We start from the raw sequence: 18,597 nt of genomic DNA, 5'->3' as shown, positions 1-18,597 counted from the left end.
TATCATCATTTCCATTGGCAGTGAATGCGTGACTAAAAACTTCTGAGCTAGAGCTTCTTAAAAAAATAATAAAATAAAAACTATGGCTTCAGTAAATTATTCTGGGATTTTTTTTTTAATTGGTGGGGTAAGTGCAGGTTGTATGAAATGGTGTTATAAAACGTCATGGATTTATTGTGTCCATCACATGCCTGTTGTGGTAGTCAGGCTGGATAAGAAACACATCAAAGAAAAATAGCCAGGGTTTAGAAATGGAGAATTGGAGTGGCTTATACAACCATAAAGCCTTTGGCTGCCTTTACAGTGTAGGTGAAACAAATTCGCTGCAGTTTGTGTGTGAATTCATCAGGACAAAACACTAGATGTCAGTGTTGTAGTTTTGACATTTTACCAGGAGCTAGTAAAGACTTCTGCTTTGAATCACTCAGAGATTCTTCATTGACACAAACTTTTAAGCTGTTGTGCCTCTTTACATTTGGATAAATGCTTACTTAGAAGAAGTACTTTTCAAAGCAGTGTTTATTTTGTTATTAGTGCCTGTCTAGTGCTGCTGACTGAGGAATAAACATATGCAATATTAACATATATGTTTTTCAGCTAACTACGTTCTCCAAACTTTGTTTCTCAACCTACTTTCCAGGGAACACTGATCCTAGGAGATGCTTCTGGGGGGAAAATAATGTGACTCTGGAATCTGGTATATAGCAGAAACTCAGATTTTCATTGAATGATAGTGCTTTCAGCTTTTGTTTGGCAAAATTTAGATACTTTTTCTTATATTGCAGGCAGTAAGATTTCTTATATCACCTTAGATTTGCATATCAAATCCTAGTCATGTTCTCAGATTTCTTAAATTTGCCCAGTGTACAGGATACAGAGAAGGCTTCCAATTAAATACGTGGCAAATTAATTTCTTTTTTAAAAATTCTTTCTGTTTATTAAGAAATATGCAGCACATTAGGGCAGTAGAATTATTAGTGATTCTTGCTTCTTTATCATTTCCTTTAATATTTTTTGATACCATTAACATACTTTATGTTTTAAGATCATGATTTTTAAAAATATAAAGTATTATTTTGCTCTCTGTGTTCAACTCTAGTTTATGTATTGTTCTGTTAATTTTTTGAAGATACTTCATTTTTCTACTCCTATGCTTGAGGCTCATTTTTATATGTGTATAAAATGTTTTGTTTTATATATTTTTATTTGCTTTTTTCTAATATGTTACAAGTTTAGTTTCAATATGTTAAATGTTTAGTTTTCCATCCTTTTATTTCATGAATTCTCAACAATTAAAAAATAAAGGTATTATGCAAAAGTAATACCAAAAAGCAAATATAATGATGACTAGCTAAAAGTCAGGTCTTTTCAGCAGTTCTCTTAATTCATGGCTTAAAGTCAAGAGTTTAGGGGGGATCACTCAGAATTGAAGAGCTGACTACACATTCAGTTCCTTTCACTTTGATCGTAGCCATAAGCTGATATAAAACTACTTTTAAAGTATTTCCTAATAGTTCCATAGGTTTCTGAAGAACAAAGCAGAAGCTCTTCAGAAGGCTCTGGATCATTTAGTTACCCACACACTGTGCTGGCTCTTGTGTTCTTGTTGTTAAAGTACAGTGAGCTTCAGAATTTTGAGATAGGCTGCAAAACTTAAAAGTACCCAGAGCTTCTTGGCAAGTTGATTTTCTAGTAAGGTTACCAACTGGATTGTTGTTTAGGCCACTCCTCTGATTCTAGCCATTTTAATCTTACATGATGACATAGTTTGCTGGTAGCCTGTATATGCTTGTTTTGGTGGTTCTGCATGCAAAAATTCAACAGTATACGAATTTGTATCCTCAACCCAGAACTTGATATTTTCACTCAGTCACCCAGCAGTGCAGTCAAACCCTGGGCACGTATCACTTCATTAGATTATTTTTCAAAAATGTTGAAACACCCCAGTTGATTAATGTCATATGCAGATTCTATAGAAGGAAGTTGGTTTTTAGATTTTTCTGCACACAAATTCAGAATTTTAAACATCTGGGCCAAAGCCCTCAGAGAACTTAATCTGACTTCTCTGTGCCATGGGAGCACTATACCATTTTCTTGACAGATTAAAGTTTTTTTTGTTATTTGTTTTTAAAGTAACCTTCATTAGTCTCTTCAAGTAGTTTAATGACACAAAGCCTGGGGATTTGAACACCCTCTGCACTGGCACGATGTCAGCGTCTGTCACCACCTTGATGACAAGACGTGGTGGGGCTGTTGGATTTTTTTCTATTCCCTGGGTCCTGGGTGCTGAAGCCACTGCGGCCTCCCCGTCCACATGGCTGGGCCAGGTCTTTGGGGGAGGATGGCAGTAGGATGGAGGGTCCTGCCATTCTCAGCTATTACTGCAGCTGTGGGACTCAGGAAAGTCTCCTCTTGCAAGAATGGAGACTGATGGAGAACCGTTAGCCTGAGGAAGGGCCTCCAGGGTCTTACCATGGCCTTGCCAAGGTCTGCCTCTGGTTTTAAAGTTTAATTTGTTTCTACTCTTAGGTTCTGTAGGAAGCTGTGGATCGGAAAAGGATCGCTTTTCCTCTGGTGAAGAAGCAGTAGAAGCTGACAATGAGGATGAAGCTGAGCCCTGTGACGATGGCAGTGAAAATGCTGTAGAAGCTAGTATTGGAACTAATGTGGGCTGGGCAGATGCCATGGCTAAAATCCTTAACAAGAAGACTCCTAAAAGTAAACCCACCATTCTGGTCAAAAACAAAGAGCTGGAAAAGGAAAAAGAGAAGTTAAAGCAAGAGAGACTAGAGAAAAGAAAACAGGTGTGTCCTACCAGTTGTTCTGTAGATTAGGTTGTCTAGTCTAGTTCTTATCTGCACCAGATTGTTCCCTGCAGTGTTTGTCCAATTAACATTACAGTTTGTAACTTGCGTTTTATGTGAGGGTGCATAACCAAGGTTGTGTTCAGAAATCTAGGCTGAATCATTCTGTTGAGCATGTTCACTTATTGTTCATCTAAGCAAAACAATAGAAATGTAAATGCCAAGGAAATGTATCCTTTTAAAATCAAGTAGTTATACATGTGACAGTGACTCCTGGGTTTGAATATCTTATTCAACTTAGCTGTCCAGATACTAACTTTATTAATTCTGAACTAATAGAATCATGTTAGTTACTTTTTGCTCAGAATCTGTTTTATGGTATAAATCTTTGATGATGTCATTGTCAGGGGTTGGTTGCAGTTCTGCAAACAAACTGTTTCACTGTTGGATAAACTTGAGTTCCTGGTACCTTTTGTTAAACCACTGGTGGAAGAAGTTAGACTAGTGCCACCTCCTAATGAAAGGGAGAGGCCAAAAGTTGGACTTCAGTTTGCTGTTGTGTATTACAGAGGAGGTAGAGAAACAATAATAAGGTTTTATATTCCCTGATGAGGTATTTCTGTGTCTAAAAATATTTGGTTACTGAAATAGGTATTATTTTTTAATGAGAGAAAAATAACTTTCTACAATCGTACTGACAATATAAAAGTACTCATTTCCAAGAGTTATGTTATAGGTAAAAATGAAAGAAAAATAGATTTCAATGGCATTTATTTCCTTTTAAGTTCACCATCCCCTTATCTTGTTTCAAGATGAATGTTTTCTTTGTTCCTAATACTGGTTGGCTCTCTGTAAGGGGCTATATAAAGATGGAACTTTTCAAGTGTTGCTCTTAGAAACAATGTGCTCTTTTATTAATTTGATATTCTCATTGTACTTTATTTAAGATCAGTTTTATCTCTAAATCTTACTGATAGCTTTTCAACTGAAAATTTGAATCTTTGTTTTTTATCTGGCAAAAGCTAGAAGAGGCTTTAATCCTTAATTACCTGTAGTTCTCGTGTTCCAGTGAGAGAACAGCATTTTGAAGCCAACAGAAACGAGTCTGTAACTCTGCTCTAGGCCAAACCTTTGAGTGCTAGAGATGGTACTGTCCACATAATGCATGAAAGCATGCGTGTGGATACCAGAAACACAACACAGCAGCCACAAACACTCTGAGTGTATATTTCTGGGTAGAGTCTATGTAAATTATCATCATTTTTTAATGTTAAATATTACTGGTTTCCAGAATATTGGCTACTTATTTCTAATCATAAGTATAAAAGTACATTTCAAAGTTAAAAAATATTTTGGGATCCTGCATGCCTGTTATCCCCTGGGTACAATAGAAAATTAAGAATCAACTGTTTTAAAAGTAAGATTTTTTTTATTTCTGGCATAGTCTGATAATGAATTTCATGATAGTTAAAATAAATTACATGATTTGGGGAAGAATCTACTCCTTTAAAAAGGAATCAGAGTAATCTTGATAGCAAGAGCAAAGATTTGGTTTTACCATGATCAGATATTTTTATTAATACAAAATGAGAGATTAAATGAATGGAGAAAAGGAAAAGATAAAAGGAGACTTTTTTCCACTGGTTCTTAGTGGTTTTGATGTTCATCAGCTTCTTGGTGATTAGTTCATCATATTCAGTATATTTGATATTGGTGATAGGTTGGCCCGAGGAGGGGACCTGGAGAAGCCGTGTATCAAATCAGGTACCTGAGACTGGGATACCCCCGGAAAAAGTTTTGAATTAGATTATGTTGTCTTTGGGATTTCCTTATCTCCTGATCCCTTTCTATTTCTGCATTATAGCAAAGAATCAATTTGTTGTAGTTTGTGACCGATATGCCCTATTTGGCAAGGATATTGGTCAGATGTGCCATAAGAGAAAAGAAAAATAGTCACTGTATAAACGGGGTATATCTGGATATGACGCTATTCTTTTCAAAGCTGATACAAATTCTTAACAGTTCTGACTGCTGAGGAAGTCAGTTTCTAAAAATAAAGAGAAACGGTATTTAAACTTGTGGTTACGGAAGAGGGTAGTTTGGAGTCTTGCTGATGCTCCCCTCCGAGGATCTGGTGATGGCAGGGCGGGAATGTGGCTGCTCACACCCTGCCTTGTCCTGCCTGGCTCTTTGCGCTGGCGGCTCTCCAGGCCCCTGCTGTCAGAGAGCCTGCCGTCAACTCACTTGGTGCCTCTCACATGACACTCGGAGTGCTAACCACAGGCTCCCTGAGCTGAACCCCTGAAAGTGTGGGTTTTTGAAAGTCCCTATGACAAACTAAGCCAGAATGATTTATTACCTTTGTCCTTTCACAGAGTATCATATCAAAGTGTGCTGCACTTTCAAAAATGCCTAATATTCTTTCACATAACAATATTTATAACACAGCTTGATAAGAAGCGGGAATGGGAAATGATGTGCAGAGTAAAGCCAGATGTTGTCAAAGACAAAGAAACAGAGAGAAATCTTCAGAGAATTGCAACGAGGTAAGACAGTGTTCTTGCCCTTTAAAAAATAAGTACTCTAAAGCTGTGTAGTGATCCATTTCTGACTAGATTTGATTCTTAAGGTCTGCCTTCTCAGAGCCAAGTGATTTATGTCTCAGCCTGCCTATTTAATACTGGATTCAACCACAGATTTTGGAGGTCTCATGAGGCAAGAATATAACGTGCTAAGTGGATATTTGGTTTGAACCTATTTCATATCACCTTGTATTTTATAGTCACAAGAACAGTATAATCAGACCTCTTACTGCATTTCTCTTAGGATGCTTGTCTTAAATTATGACACTAGATGATTATTTTTGTTACTTTGCACTATATGACGTAACAGATTACACATTATAGCAGCTTTGTGCTGTCCTTTCACTCAGCATTTTTTTTACCATTGGCACCAAACATTCACTTGTTGCCCTCTGTGTTCAAAGATAAATAGAATCTGGTGGCTGCTGCATGGTCTTTGTCCACTTATGTATAGGAGTTCTAGTCTCTTTGTAAATAAAGGTACGTCTGATGTGTTGGGAACATATGATGGGAGACTGTAGGGGACTTGCAGCAGTGTCCACGGTGGAGGTAACAGTCGGGTTGCTACTTAAAGAATATAGCAATTACATTTAGTGGAATTCCCTTAAATGTCCTGTTTGCCTACAACAATCCATCTGGGTGTTGTACAGTAAGACAGTGAGGCTGGGTGGGTAAGAGAGTGAGCAGTAGAGCCAGACTGCTAACCTATCCCAGCACACTGACTGACTAGCTGGGTGTCCCTGGGCATTTACTTACTTTCTCTCTGTCTCAGTTTATTTTTCCTTAGAAAAAGGAGAGAATATTATACCTATCCTATAGGATTTCTCTGAGAATTAAATAATTAATACCCATGCAGAGCTTAGAAGAGTGCAGGATTAGTGCCAGAGAATAAGTGCCTCCTTAAATTTTATACCCTGGGCATCTCACTCTCCTCACTTTGGTCCCAGCCCTGCTGTGAAGGGTATGGAATTTTACCCTCCTTATAAACAAATAAGCCAGCTTGGTAAAGTTTCTTCGATGCTGGCGGGAGACAAGAGGCTTGTGGGCCAGAGACAAAGGACTTTGTTACTCACGGCAAAAGCAGTAGCCAGAGCTTCACGTTCCCACTGGTCCCCTGTGTCCCACGGGGGCAGCACAGGTGCCCTAGATGGATGCCTGTGCCTGTGGTGGGTTGTGTTACAGGAGAGGAACTCTGTACCTGGGAATCTATTGCTTTTATGGTGAATGGTAACAAGCCTGCTCTTTGTCCAGGGGGAGACATTACCTCATCTTTCAAGGTTGCGTACTGCAAACACAACCCTGAGAAATGGCCTGGGTAAAGAGCAGTTGGGGCCTTGCATTCTTGAAGAACCCAGCAAGAACGTGCAGGGATGCTCAGGGCCTGTGGTGGATTGCCTCTTCCAGTGATGATTAGAGCAGGAAAATTAATAGGTTATAGAATTTTAGAGCTGGAAGGGATGTTAATGGTCTAAATCGTTGCTGTCCAGTAGAAATATAATGTGATCCACGTGTGTAATTTAAAATTTTCTTATAGCCCCATTGAAAAAAGTAAAAAGAAAGAGGTGAAATTAATTTAAATAATATATTTTATTTAACTCAGTATAATCAAATTATTATTTCAGCATGTAATCAATATAAAACAATTATTAAAGAAATTTTAAAATTCTCTTTTTCATACTGAGTCTTCAAAATCCAGTGTGTATTTTAAACTTGGAGCACATTGCAGTTCATACTGGCCATATTTTGTGTGTTCGCTAGCTACGTGTGGCTCGTGGCTACTGTAATGGACATGACAGTTCTTAATCTTCAGAGTTTATCTTTCAGTGAGTTTAACTATAGCACAAAGTACTTCAAAAAATTTTTTTTTTAAATTAGTCTTATAAGAGTTGCAGATAACATAGCTGAATACTTTTTAAGCTTCTTGAGTATTGTTTTTCCCATTTACAGATGAAATTGAGATCCAGAAAATCTTTCCTAGCATCAAATGATTAGACAGCTAACTGTAAAGGCTGTGCTCATTCCATTTACACTGTAAAGCCTTTATATTTTGAGAAGTAGATGTTTGTGTTAAAACATCTTAGTTCTGATTCTTAGTTCTAGTTGTACAAAAGTTGATTTAGAAAGATTAAAGCTGAAAAAAATCACAAATCAATCCACATATATTTATTCTCTATTCAGAAATTTATATTCATTCATTGAAATGTATGTTCACTTTTCAGATTTATTCAACGCTTTTCACTTGAGTGCCTATTAAATTAGTGCCTCTTTTCTGAGCAGTGAAAATACATTGTTTCTGTCCTCAGAGTTTGGGTTCTAGTGTAATTGTTATTTAACTACATTGCTCTGGTCATTTATGTTCTATAGGGGTGTGGTGCAATTATTTAATGCTGTTCAAAAGCATCAAAAGAACGTTGATGAAAAGGTTAAAGAAGCTGGAGGCTCTATTAGAAAGCGTGCTAAGCTGATATCAACTGTTTCCAAGAAAGATTTCATCAGTGTTCTCAGAGGGATGGATGGAAGCACAAATGAGAAAAGTTTGACTGGGAAGAACTCGAAAGCCAAACAGGTAAGACCGTTAGATCGTATTCAGTGCATCAGATGTCAGCTCTTAGAGTTTTGAGGTGAAAAAGCATACTATAGAATTATAGGGGTTTTTTTTCAGATTTTGTTAAAATGTCTACATGCCCACAGCCTAATTTAAAAGTTTGTATTCTTAAATTTCATGGTGACTTATTCAGTATGGAAGCTGCCAGTTATAGATGTTGTTACAACTCAGGAACCAGTAGAGTCAGGCGAATTTTTTAGAGACAGAGCAGTCTCTCTCCTATCTGAAATCCTGCGTTCTGTGCATTTTGTAGAAGACTAAATGAGGGATACAGCTTCAATGGAGACTGTTACCCACAGCGGTAATTGTGATGGTGTGCAACTTCTAAAATGAAGAATTGGAGCTTTGGGAACTATGGTGAGAATTCATCCTTGTGCGAGGCAGCTTTGATGATACTTGGCTGTTTGGGAGATGAAGAACATAAATACTTTTCATGATCTTTGGCATGAATCTCTGCTTCTCCAGCCCTTTGACCTATGAACCCCACTAGCTTTCTTTTTACTGTACCAGGTGAAAGGTTCTGAAATGTGCTTTACTCTCAGAAGGGCTGTGGTTTTTTTAAAATTAAAGCAAAGTACATAGTTGCATTTGATGGCTTGGTTTCTGTCGCCAACAAAGAGTACTTCAATCAGGAAACTAGAGTTTCTTTCGTAAGTTTTTTGTTTGTGTTTTGGGAAGACAATAGGAACTCTGGCAAGAAGAGCATTTAGGAATTTCATGCTGGCCTAGTGTTGAAATATTTTTCAAGTTTCTTGATGAAATGGCCATTTTACCTAATTTTGACAAAGATTTTCTAAGCTGTTTATACTTTGCTGATCTCTTGAGTATCAGAGGACTCAAATTTTGTATATTTATGTAAATGTGGTGCGCACTGGTGCTGCCTTTTTAAAGTGTTTGTCAGAAGTAATTATGAACACATGAATACTGTGTTTGGGGATTTGTACTTTTTAGTTAAAAAGTCTAACAGGCTGTGTTCTGTTCTCACTTGTGATGTAATGATATTTTACTGTAAGAACTGGAGAAAGATCCAGCAGCATTGGATGAGAAAGAGCTAATGGGGCAATGGAAAAGGAAAGACTTTTTTTTTCCCTTTTCCTCGTTGGTTTCAAAGTAAGTTTTAATAGAAGCATTTGTTTTTGCTTTGGGATTACTTTTTTCATGAGTTATGAAAATACATGAAGGGTTCTTTTCAGTGGAATTATTGCATTTTCTTTGTTACCATTTGCTCTTTTGACCTTGACCTTCTTTTTTTCTACTTCAGTGATCACAGGCATGGTATTAATCTGAGACAAGGTCAAAAATTCCTTGAGATTTAAACCAAAGTGGCTTTGCTTTAAAAGTAATTTGTTTCTAGAACTACCTATCCTGCACCAGTGCTACCCTGGCACAGTTTTTCTTTTAAAAATGTTTGTTTTCATTTTGATTTTATACTTATGGAAAAACGTAAAGTACCTATTTGTACCAGGTACTATCCTTGTATCTTTTTTTTTTCTTTTTTTTGTGGTACGCGGGCCTCTCACTGTTGTGGCCTGTCCCGTTGCGGAGCACAGGCTCCGGACGCGCAGGCTCAGTGGCCATGGCTCACAGGGCCCAGCCGCTCCGCGGCATGTGGGATCTTCCCCGACCGGGGCACGAGCCCGTGTCCCCTGCATCAGCAGGCGGACTCTCAATCACTGCGCCACCAGGGAAGCCCTATCCTTGTATCTTTTAAAAGCTTACAATTCAGACAGACACATGATCTCAAGTAGATAAGTAAACGAGATTAACATGACAACCTACAAATTCTCAATTAGTATGTCTAGACTGTTATCATGAATTACACTAGGTACAATAGACTATAAATTAAGTGGCTATTCCCATCTGTGGGGAGAATTTCAAAGTAACCTGTATTATTCATTTAGGACATAGGTCAGTTAAGTCTATGTAGGTTACTTGAAATAGGTGGACTTTTTTTTTTTTTTTTTTTTTTTTTGCGGTACGCGGGCCTCTCACTGTTGTGGCCTCTCCCGTTGAGGAGCACAGACTCAGCGCGCAGGCTGAGCGGCCATGGCGCACGGGCCCAGTCGCTCCGCGGCACGTGGGATCCTCCCGGACCGGGGCACGAACCCGTGTCCCCTGCATCGGCAGGCGGACTCCCAACCACTGCGCCACCAGGGAAGCCCCGAAATAGGTGGACTTTTAAGGCAATTGAAGAGAAAGAGGGAAGGCCAAGGTGGGAATAGGTTTGGTGTGCCAAAACACTATTCGGAAATGAGTCATATATTAATGGCCTGGATGAAGGAGGACGTTAATTAAGTAGAGAATAGGATTTCCCCCTTTTCTCTTATCTCACCTTATCCTAGCGCCACCGCTGCTACACATTTGCCTGATAAATGCTCCTTCTCTCCTCACACAGTCTGACAGAAGAGCGTTTATGGCAGTTGCTCATTGGTGTCTCTTTTCTGAGCATAATGGTATTCAGAACACAGGCTTTTAATCTCTTATTTCTAGTACTGTGAAATCTTTAGAGTCCATCCACATACAAACTGGATTCACTGGCAGCTATCTGTCAGGATACCAATCTGGAAAGACCTTCATAGCTTCAGCCCCTTGATCCGGTGGTTGTGACATTAAAGTTCAAAACAGACAAGAGCCAGTCGTGTTATATTAAGCAAAGCTGGGTAGAGTGGTAATAATCTAATATAGAGGTCGGGTCCATTACTGTCAGTATACCTCAGGAGTGCTCTTGGTGTTGTGTGTGGTTGGTTGGTTGATTTGTTTGTCTGTTTTTGAATCCTTAGGAAGACCTGTGAAGCTATGTTATGGCCCTGAACAAGTTACTTTTCTCAGAACCTTTTCTTTTTTGCTGCATTAAATTTTTTTTTTTTAATTTTATTTTCAACGCAATAGGAACACCGCTCCAAAAGGGAACTATGACTAAATAAAATAGCCAGTACCCTTCCCCATCCCCCTCTACCCCTTGTCTTGTCCCTTCGCCCCAAGGTAATAGATCTTTCTTCTAGTGTTTACCTCCATATATTAAATAATATTTATACTGTTTTGTTATCAATATTAGATATTATCTTTTGTGGAAGGTAAAGAATTGGCATTCTTAACATTCCTTTGACCCCATACATCTCATACTCGGTCCTTCCAGTATAGTATATTCATGTTTTTGGCTAAATCAGTATTCAATGTAAACATTGTTCACTGCTAAGCCAAGTAATGTATGATAATATTATTTTCTTTATTTCCTTACATTTTTTGTTTTCCTGGAATTAACATTTGCTTCATTTTATGCACCAAAGGCTTGCTACACTCTTCAAAAGAACTCTTAAACCCTTCTCACTACTATCTTCTTCATGGTCACCCTGCTACAATCCAGACTGATTGTTTTTTACCTGCTAGGTACTGTCTATTTTCGACTTGGCTTTATCACTGTCCTGGGAATTCCCTTTGCCTCTTCCCTGTGCAGTAGTCTCTGTTTCTTGGACTAAATGTCTTATTTACTCTTGGCTTTCTCCCTCATTTTGATGAGGTTACATTTACCAGTAGCTTTCTGGGAACGGATTTGGGTATCCTCAGTTTTACTTGATGTATTGGCTAGATATATGTAGTGGGTTGAATGGTGGCCCCCAAAATAAGTCCACTTCCTGATACCTGGAAGCTGTGATGTACCTTATTCGGAAAAAGGGTCTTTGCAGATGTAATTAAGTTAAGGGTGTTGAGATGATGAAGAGATCATACTGAATTATCTGCATGGGCCCTAAGTCCAGTGACAAGTGTCCTTGTAAGAGACACATGGGAGATCTGACAGGCAGAAGCAGAAGGGGCAGTGTCACAGCGGAGGCAGAGGCTGGAGTGATAGCCACAAGTCAGAGTGCCGACAGCCCCTGGGAGCTGGAGGAAGCACAGAAGCGCTTCTCTCCCACAGCCCTCAGGAAGGGGGCCTGGCCACACTCTGAACTGTGGCACGCTACATGGCTGTTGTTTTAAGCCACCCACTTGGTGCTAGTGATACTATGGCAGACATGGGAAACTAATATAGTATAGATGTGTGCGTTAGAAATAATCTTCCCTCAGAAATTTGAAGTTATTGTTTCTTTTTTTTTTTTTTTTGCCAGTGAGAGGCCCGGTGCTGTTTTGATTTCTGGTTCTTTACCCCTTGGAACCTTTGGGCTCGTCTCTCTATCTCTGCTGTTCTGAAACTCTGCGGTGCAATGCGTGGGGTGGCGTGCTCACTCCCTGCTCTGAGCCCGTGGCGGCTCTCTCAACCCAGTGAGAAGTTCATGTTCCTCCCTTCTAGACACGTTGTTTGGTTTCTTGGATTTAATATCTTTGATTATTTTTGTGCCTTTTTTTTTTCTGTGTTCTCTTTCTGGAATTTCTGCTAATTGGTTGTTAGATCTTCTGGATTGATCCTCTTATTTTCGTAACTTTTTTCCCTCTAATTTTCTCTCTCTCTGGCACCTTTCTGGGGAAAGTTCTTTGATTTCTAGCCCTTAAATTGAGTTTTAAAAATATATGACTTCATATTTTTTAATTTTGAAGAACACTTTTTGTTCTTTTGTTTTATTCTTGGGATCCTATTATTGTTTCACGAATGCACTATCTGTTCTCTTTGGGGAATTAATTATAGGCATCTTAAATTTTTCTTCTACTCTGCGTTGTTTTAGTCTCTTCTGAGCTCATTTTTGCTGTTTGCTTTGGCCTCAGTCTTTCCAGTTGGAGGCCTTCCTTAGTACATGGCGATCCTCACTGTCCACTCATATTTACGAGTAAAGTACTAGAGAATGGATTGAGCATCCCAGCGTGAGCCCAGGGTTTACTGGTTGGTGAGCTCAGCTATAGAAGAATCAAGAGAGTTGGTGCTTTTGTTGGGAAATGTCCAAATGTCAGTTTCTATAGGACTTTCTTCTGGAACTTATATCTTTTCTAGAGAAGACTGTTAATAATCCTCTGCCTATGTATGGGGTAAGAACTTGCTGCCAGTATTCTTGGAGCAGAATGTAGGAATAGTCTTTGGGGCTCCAGCATTCAGTATGTAGACTTATCCAGGGCAAGCTCTTTGTGTTAGCCAGTGTTCCAGAGTCCGGGACCTCTCTGGTTTAATATTTTCGGGGAGTAAACTACTGTCCATGTTAGTGTCAGTCACCTGCCTCCATAAGCTGGCGAGGGGACCAAGAGGTCTAATAACTGCTTCTTACGCGGATTATCAGCCATTCTTCTGTTTTTATCACACCCATTACCCCTACCTCCGCCCACTGCCCCCAGTTCCTGAGCATGGATCCACTGTTTGTCACTTAAACATCAGCTTATTTTTCTCTGTTAATTCGTTGCTACTACTCTGTCTAGTTTTCATCCCCCCAAAATTTTCTGCCATATTGTGTCTCCTATTGTTTTCCCTTCTGTATTGTTTCCTTGTATGTTTATAACTTTTATACCTTTATTTTAATTTTTGTAGGCTTTCCTGTAAGAATTGGAGATAAATGCATGTCTGGGGTTTAATTGGAAGACCTCCTTTTTATTTTAAAAGCAAAAAGGTTCATGTATCATAGCTTCCTATTGCTTTAATGGAATTACTGGTAGTCTTAAGTTGATTATAAAGTATTTCACAAACAATAAACCTTTAAATTTTGACATTTTTAATGTTTTGAAGTGAATTGTTTGAAAAATACATTATAGGCATACTTCCTAAAATTTTAGCCATATAAAGAGGGAAACGTCCATGTGAAGCAGATATATTCACCTCTATTTCTATGGGTTTCCATCTTTGGAAACAATCGTTGTGATTATCTCTCTTCCTTTGAGAGTCTTTAGATATTTAGATTCATGCTCTGGCACATGTGTGTTTAGCATTGTTTCTTAGAAAATAAAGAAGAAAAGAGAGTATATGCTTTTTAAAAAATTTGACTAGTCTGTTAATTTTTGTTATGTAATCTGATAGATAACGAGAATTACTAATTCATTTCTTTACAAGTCACATATCTATGATTTATAAGTCTGTTTTAAGGGTGATGTGTATTTGTGCACTATACATCTACATTTGACTTACTTCATTTTAGGTTTTTATATTTACTGTTTTTGTGAGCTACAACTTCAGCTGTTTGTTTAAAGTCTGCTTATTTCATTTAAAACCATGATCTTCTTCAAGGCTTCTGATGCCTAGATTGGAGTACTTTTTGATATGTTCCAAGACTGCCTTTCATATCATTGGCTCTTTATCTAGACATTTTTCCTCCTCTGATCCTGCTGACTTGGATAATGCTGTTGCCCTTAGAAGTTTTTAAATCTTTTTCTTTCCTAATTTTGTTGTAGGTAGTCATTATTTCTAGAGCAAAGTACTTGGGAACTCATATGTTACAAAGCCCTCCTTAGGGCAAAAAAGGTGTAATTGCTTTTTAAAGATCATTTTTAGGGAAAGAGATTTTGAAATGACTTACAAGTATTTTAAAAGATGTCACACTGATATATTAAATTACATTTGAGTCACCAAATTACTGTACTTTACTCCTTGGAGCTGAGCTTGGGTACTGTGAAGTAAGACAAAAAGGTACCTGATGGGCTTGTTTCATAAGAAATAACAGCTAATATTTGTAAATCAAAAAAAGCCTTCACTCTAGTGCCTAGGGCAGTTATTATTCTAGGTATTTTTCATCTCTAAAAAAATGAGTTGTTTCTTCAGTTACATATGTATGGTTTAATTTTTTTTCTTAATAAATAATTGTGTATCTCTTTCATCATGTTAAGCCAGGTCATTTGTACGGAGGATATACATCACGTTAATAAATGTAAACACATTACACCTTGGCATTCACAAATTTAACACTGTTTTTTTTTGCTTTTTCCTTTTTTAAAAAGTTCCTCATATTGTAAAGCTTATATGCAGAAGTATGTCACTTACTGGTGAGTTCAGTACCCAGTATCCACTTTTATGCCCATTGTTTTCTCTATTCCCTATCATATCATGTCACAATAAATCTTGTTAAATCAATACAGGGGACTTAGTTTATTTTTATTTTTTATTTTATTTATATTTTGTGAGATAGGGCTATGAAATGCAACATTGTTAGTGGAAGTGGGAAAGCCTAAGAAAAGAGTGATTCTTAGCCAAACAATAAAAATTTGGGGTAAAGTATTGAATGTCAAATTCAGTGGAGGTTGGTTCTTTGAATGAATCAGTCCACCAAATATTTCACATAGAAACGAGAAGAGAAACCATTTGAAAAATTGTTTTAGTATGTGTTCCAGGTGGTACAGATGTTAGCTCATGAAACTAGAAAGTTTTAAAGTTGGAAAAATTATGATGTGAGAATGTTCATAGAAAATGTGACTCTCAAGAGGAATGTGCTTTGGAAGAATATAAGAACCTTAGCTTTGATTTTAAAACGTCATGAAGCAAACGTAGTGGTGGCACTAGCTCATCCATTGAACCAACCTAGCCTGTAGGTAAAGGTGCTTTGAGTAACTGAAGAAGCATTTTTCATTGCATAATGGTGAATTCAGATGATAACAGGGAAGGAGGCAGCAGTGAGTGATACTTCTGTTGAAGTGTTTACCTTCAAGCTAAAGAATTTCGTAAAGAAAGTCACAAATTGGAACAAGTGTTCAGTGTTGCTGAAACCAGCCTATACTGAGACAGTCTTTGAAAACACTTAAATGAAATAAGCATCAGAGAATGAAGCCATAATCAGTAGACATTTTCACTAGTAATAATTCAAGGAAAAAGAGACAGTGCATCTCATTTTTACTTCTTTTCAAGGCACACTTAAGCAGTCGGTTAGGAGGAAAAGAACTGCCAATCTTTGTACTACTGTGAGGGAAAAAAGCCTAACAGTTTTCCAGTTTTTCACGTTCTTTATAACTTTCTTTCTTTTCTCTTTTCTTCTTCCATAGGGGTTGGAATATAGGGTGTTTGCTGACGGGTGGGGAGCTAGAAAAGGGGATTCTGAGTAAGTTGGGATCAGACTTTTTAGTCTCCTACCTTCAATTAAGGAATTTGGACTTTATCCTTTAGGCATTTGGGAGCCAGTTGTAATTTTTCATCAGGTAAGTGATGTGATCAGGTTTGATTATTTTTAAGAAAAAGAAGGCTGGAGGATGTAAAGCCGGTGTCAGAAGACCAACCAGTGGGAGGCTACTGTGGTAATCACATCAGGAGGGGAAAACTAAAAGGGGGTGAGCTAAGGTTGCATGGGGGTAAGAAGAAAAGAGGAGCCAGATTTGAGAGGCAGTTTTGAGGTTGACTGGGTCTGGGACTCACCTGATTCAGAGGGATGAAGGAGAGGGAGGGACTGTGGGTGGCCGTGAGGTTGATGGCTTGGGAGATTCAGAAACGGTGACGGCTTTCACCAAATCAAGACTGTAAAAGGTGGAACATGTCTGAGAGCTAAAGACTTTTGGAGGCAATGTCTACTCCAGGTTGTAATGAGAAATGAGACGTATGACAGTGAATCAGGTCAGAAACGTCAAGCACGGGGCAGAGGCCCTGGGTTAGTGCGGGAAGCCTGACACAAAGGAACAGGCGGCCCGAAGAGCAGTGTGAGTGAACACCGCTTAGTGCAGGAGCTCAGGAGTCTGTCTGTCTCTGCAGGGTCCCGGACACGCGGAGGACAGTTAGTCTGTTTACCCAGTCCGGGAAGGTGAATAGTGTACTTTAGAAATGTAAACATTTCTAGGTTTAAAGAATTAATTGTCACCTATTCGGAGGGAATTCTCTAATCCAGAATCTGTAAATCCCTCCCTTGGACCAAATAAATGCAGCCCTGAATGTACCAGCCACATACCAACATGTGGCAGGGCACGTTGGCTGCTTCCTTGATGTTGACCCTGAGTGAATTTTTTTTTTTTTTTAAAGATAAGATTGTATTTAGGACACTCTGTTTAAGGAAGCAACAAAAAACTTACATTTTGTATAAGAAAAGTTTTCATTAGAGATTAGTTTTAATCCTTAAGGGAATAGTACCTTCCTTCCCCCATTCAGAACACATACCAGTCTAGAGTGATGTTTTCCCAATATGTTGAATAATCAAGATTTTAATAATTAGAGCTGCTAATTTTTTTCCTTACCTTTCAAAGTTGTGATTATTCCTTTTGCTCTTTTCTTGAAAAGTTGACTAAAATTCAGTCAGATTTCTTGGAACTTAAACGAACTTAAGCGCCTGTTTCCTTAAAGGTGGCACAGAAGCAAAGGAGATGCAATTTAAATCTGTTAAGTCTCTAAGGAGAGTATATTGGCTGCTGTTAGGAGATCATTGACTATATGTTATTAACACTCTTGAATTACAGACTTTCTGCAATGTTTTCATTTATTTGAAATTGTCAGTGTATCAATTTGGGCTTTTGTTACAATGAAACCGCAATAATTTTGTAGTAAGAGAAAGTGCTAGCTAGTTTCCGTTAGAAAGTAATTTCCTTACTGATTGCAGGACAACAAATTTAAATCAAAATCAAGGGGAAAAGTTACTGGAAGAAACTAGGTATTTACTTTTTTCTGATTTTGTGATAGGAGTGCTTTAAGTGTCAAACACAGAGATAAGTTAGGGGGCTCTGTTTCTCATACATTTCTCATAAATGACAACCATGTGATTTCTTCACAGCTAGGTATTTAGTGGTGGGAATGCTTTTGAAATACCTGGCTTCTTTGGTATCTTGGTAACTTAGACCTAGACTCTGAATTGCTGTGTACTTTTAAAATTGTGCATTCCTGCTGATTCATAGACCTACTGAATTCTCCTCCCAAGGGAGAAAGCCTAGGAATGGAGGGACTCCTCACACAGGTCCCTAGGTGGTCCCCCCAGCCATTTTCAGGCCTCAGTTTTTAAAAGGAATTGGGGGTGTGGAAGGCAGGCAAGGGAGTGGAGAAAGATGCTGTCCTTAAGTTGCCCCTACATTGCAGGGCAACACTGTTTTACTCTCACATAAAAGCGGCTCTAACAGGAATGTGTGGAATGCTCACTTTGTAAATAATTCAGCTTAATGTTTGTTTACTGAAAATGCCTAAATAGATTAGAGTTTAGACAAAAGAGAGACTCCAAGTTTGAAATAAGAATGAGCATGATTGTACACTTTGCTGTCGATGGGAACAGCCTAAAGCCAGTTTCCCTTTGTACTCACTTTTAAAATATGCTGTTTAATTTTAACATAGGGTGGTTTCTGATTTGAACAGCAGTTTTAATCAAAGTGAACTTATGTTTGGCAGTGTGGTAACATACAGCATTTGACATGGGGGGAATATGGGTATAAGTGAAAAATATAATTATGGAGCTGCTGTGGAAATCTTTAGTTACTGTTAAAATAAAAATTAATAGTGGTGCCGTACGTCTTCTGGCCTGCTTTGAAGAAATGTTCTCTTTGAAGGGGATGAAGTGGCTGCCTGCATAGGATTTTCATCAGTGAGGTTGAGGCTTTTTCTTTCTTCCTTTGATTTTTTTTTTTAATTTAAATGTCCCGCACAAGGTGTGTCTTACACCCATGTGTTTGCACTTATGGTGCATTTTTAGAAATCAAAAGACTTATTTTACACACAGACTAGAGAATCAGACCGCCTGGGTTCAGAATACTTGGTCTGCCACTAACTGCAGATGGTTTGCTTCCCCACACCAAACCTAGGATACTTCTCTGTTGA

General features: G+C 38.3%; 1 protein-coding gene across 1 annotated transcript in view; it reads left to right on the top strand.

Annotated features, from left to right (window-relative positions):
- RRP15 (ribosomal RNA processing 15 homolog) overlaps window positions 1-18,597 on the top strand; it is a gene marked incomplete at its 5' end in the record, with an annotated part of 45,300 nt that overhangs the window by 9,209 nt on the left and 17,494 nt on the right. Inside the window, 3 exon segments of the mRNA XM_082613797.1 lie at window positions 2,530-2,804; window positions 5,253-5,350; window positions 7,751-7,952. Coding sequence (XP_082469923.1) covers window positions 2,530-2,804; window positions 5,253-5,350; window positions 7,751-7,952 — 575 coding nt within the window.

The sequence above is a fragment of the Mesoplodon mirus genome, assembly GCF_964341445.2.
Source record: "Mesoplodon mirus genome assembly, chromosome: 3".
NCBI classification, from domain to species: Eukaryota; Metazoa; Chordata; class Mammalia; order Artiodactyla; family Ziphiidae; genus Mesoplodon; species Mesoplodon mirus.
The sequence above is the reverse complement of the archived record's forward strand: the minus strand, read 5'-3'. Positions and strand labels throughout refer to the sequence as shown.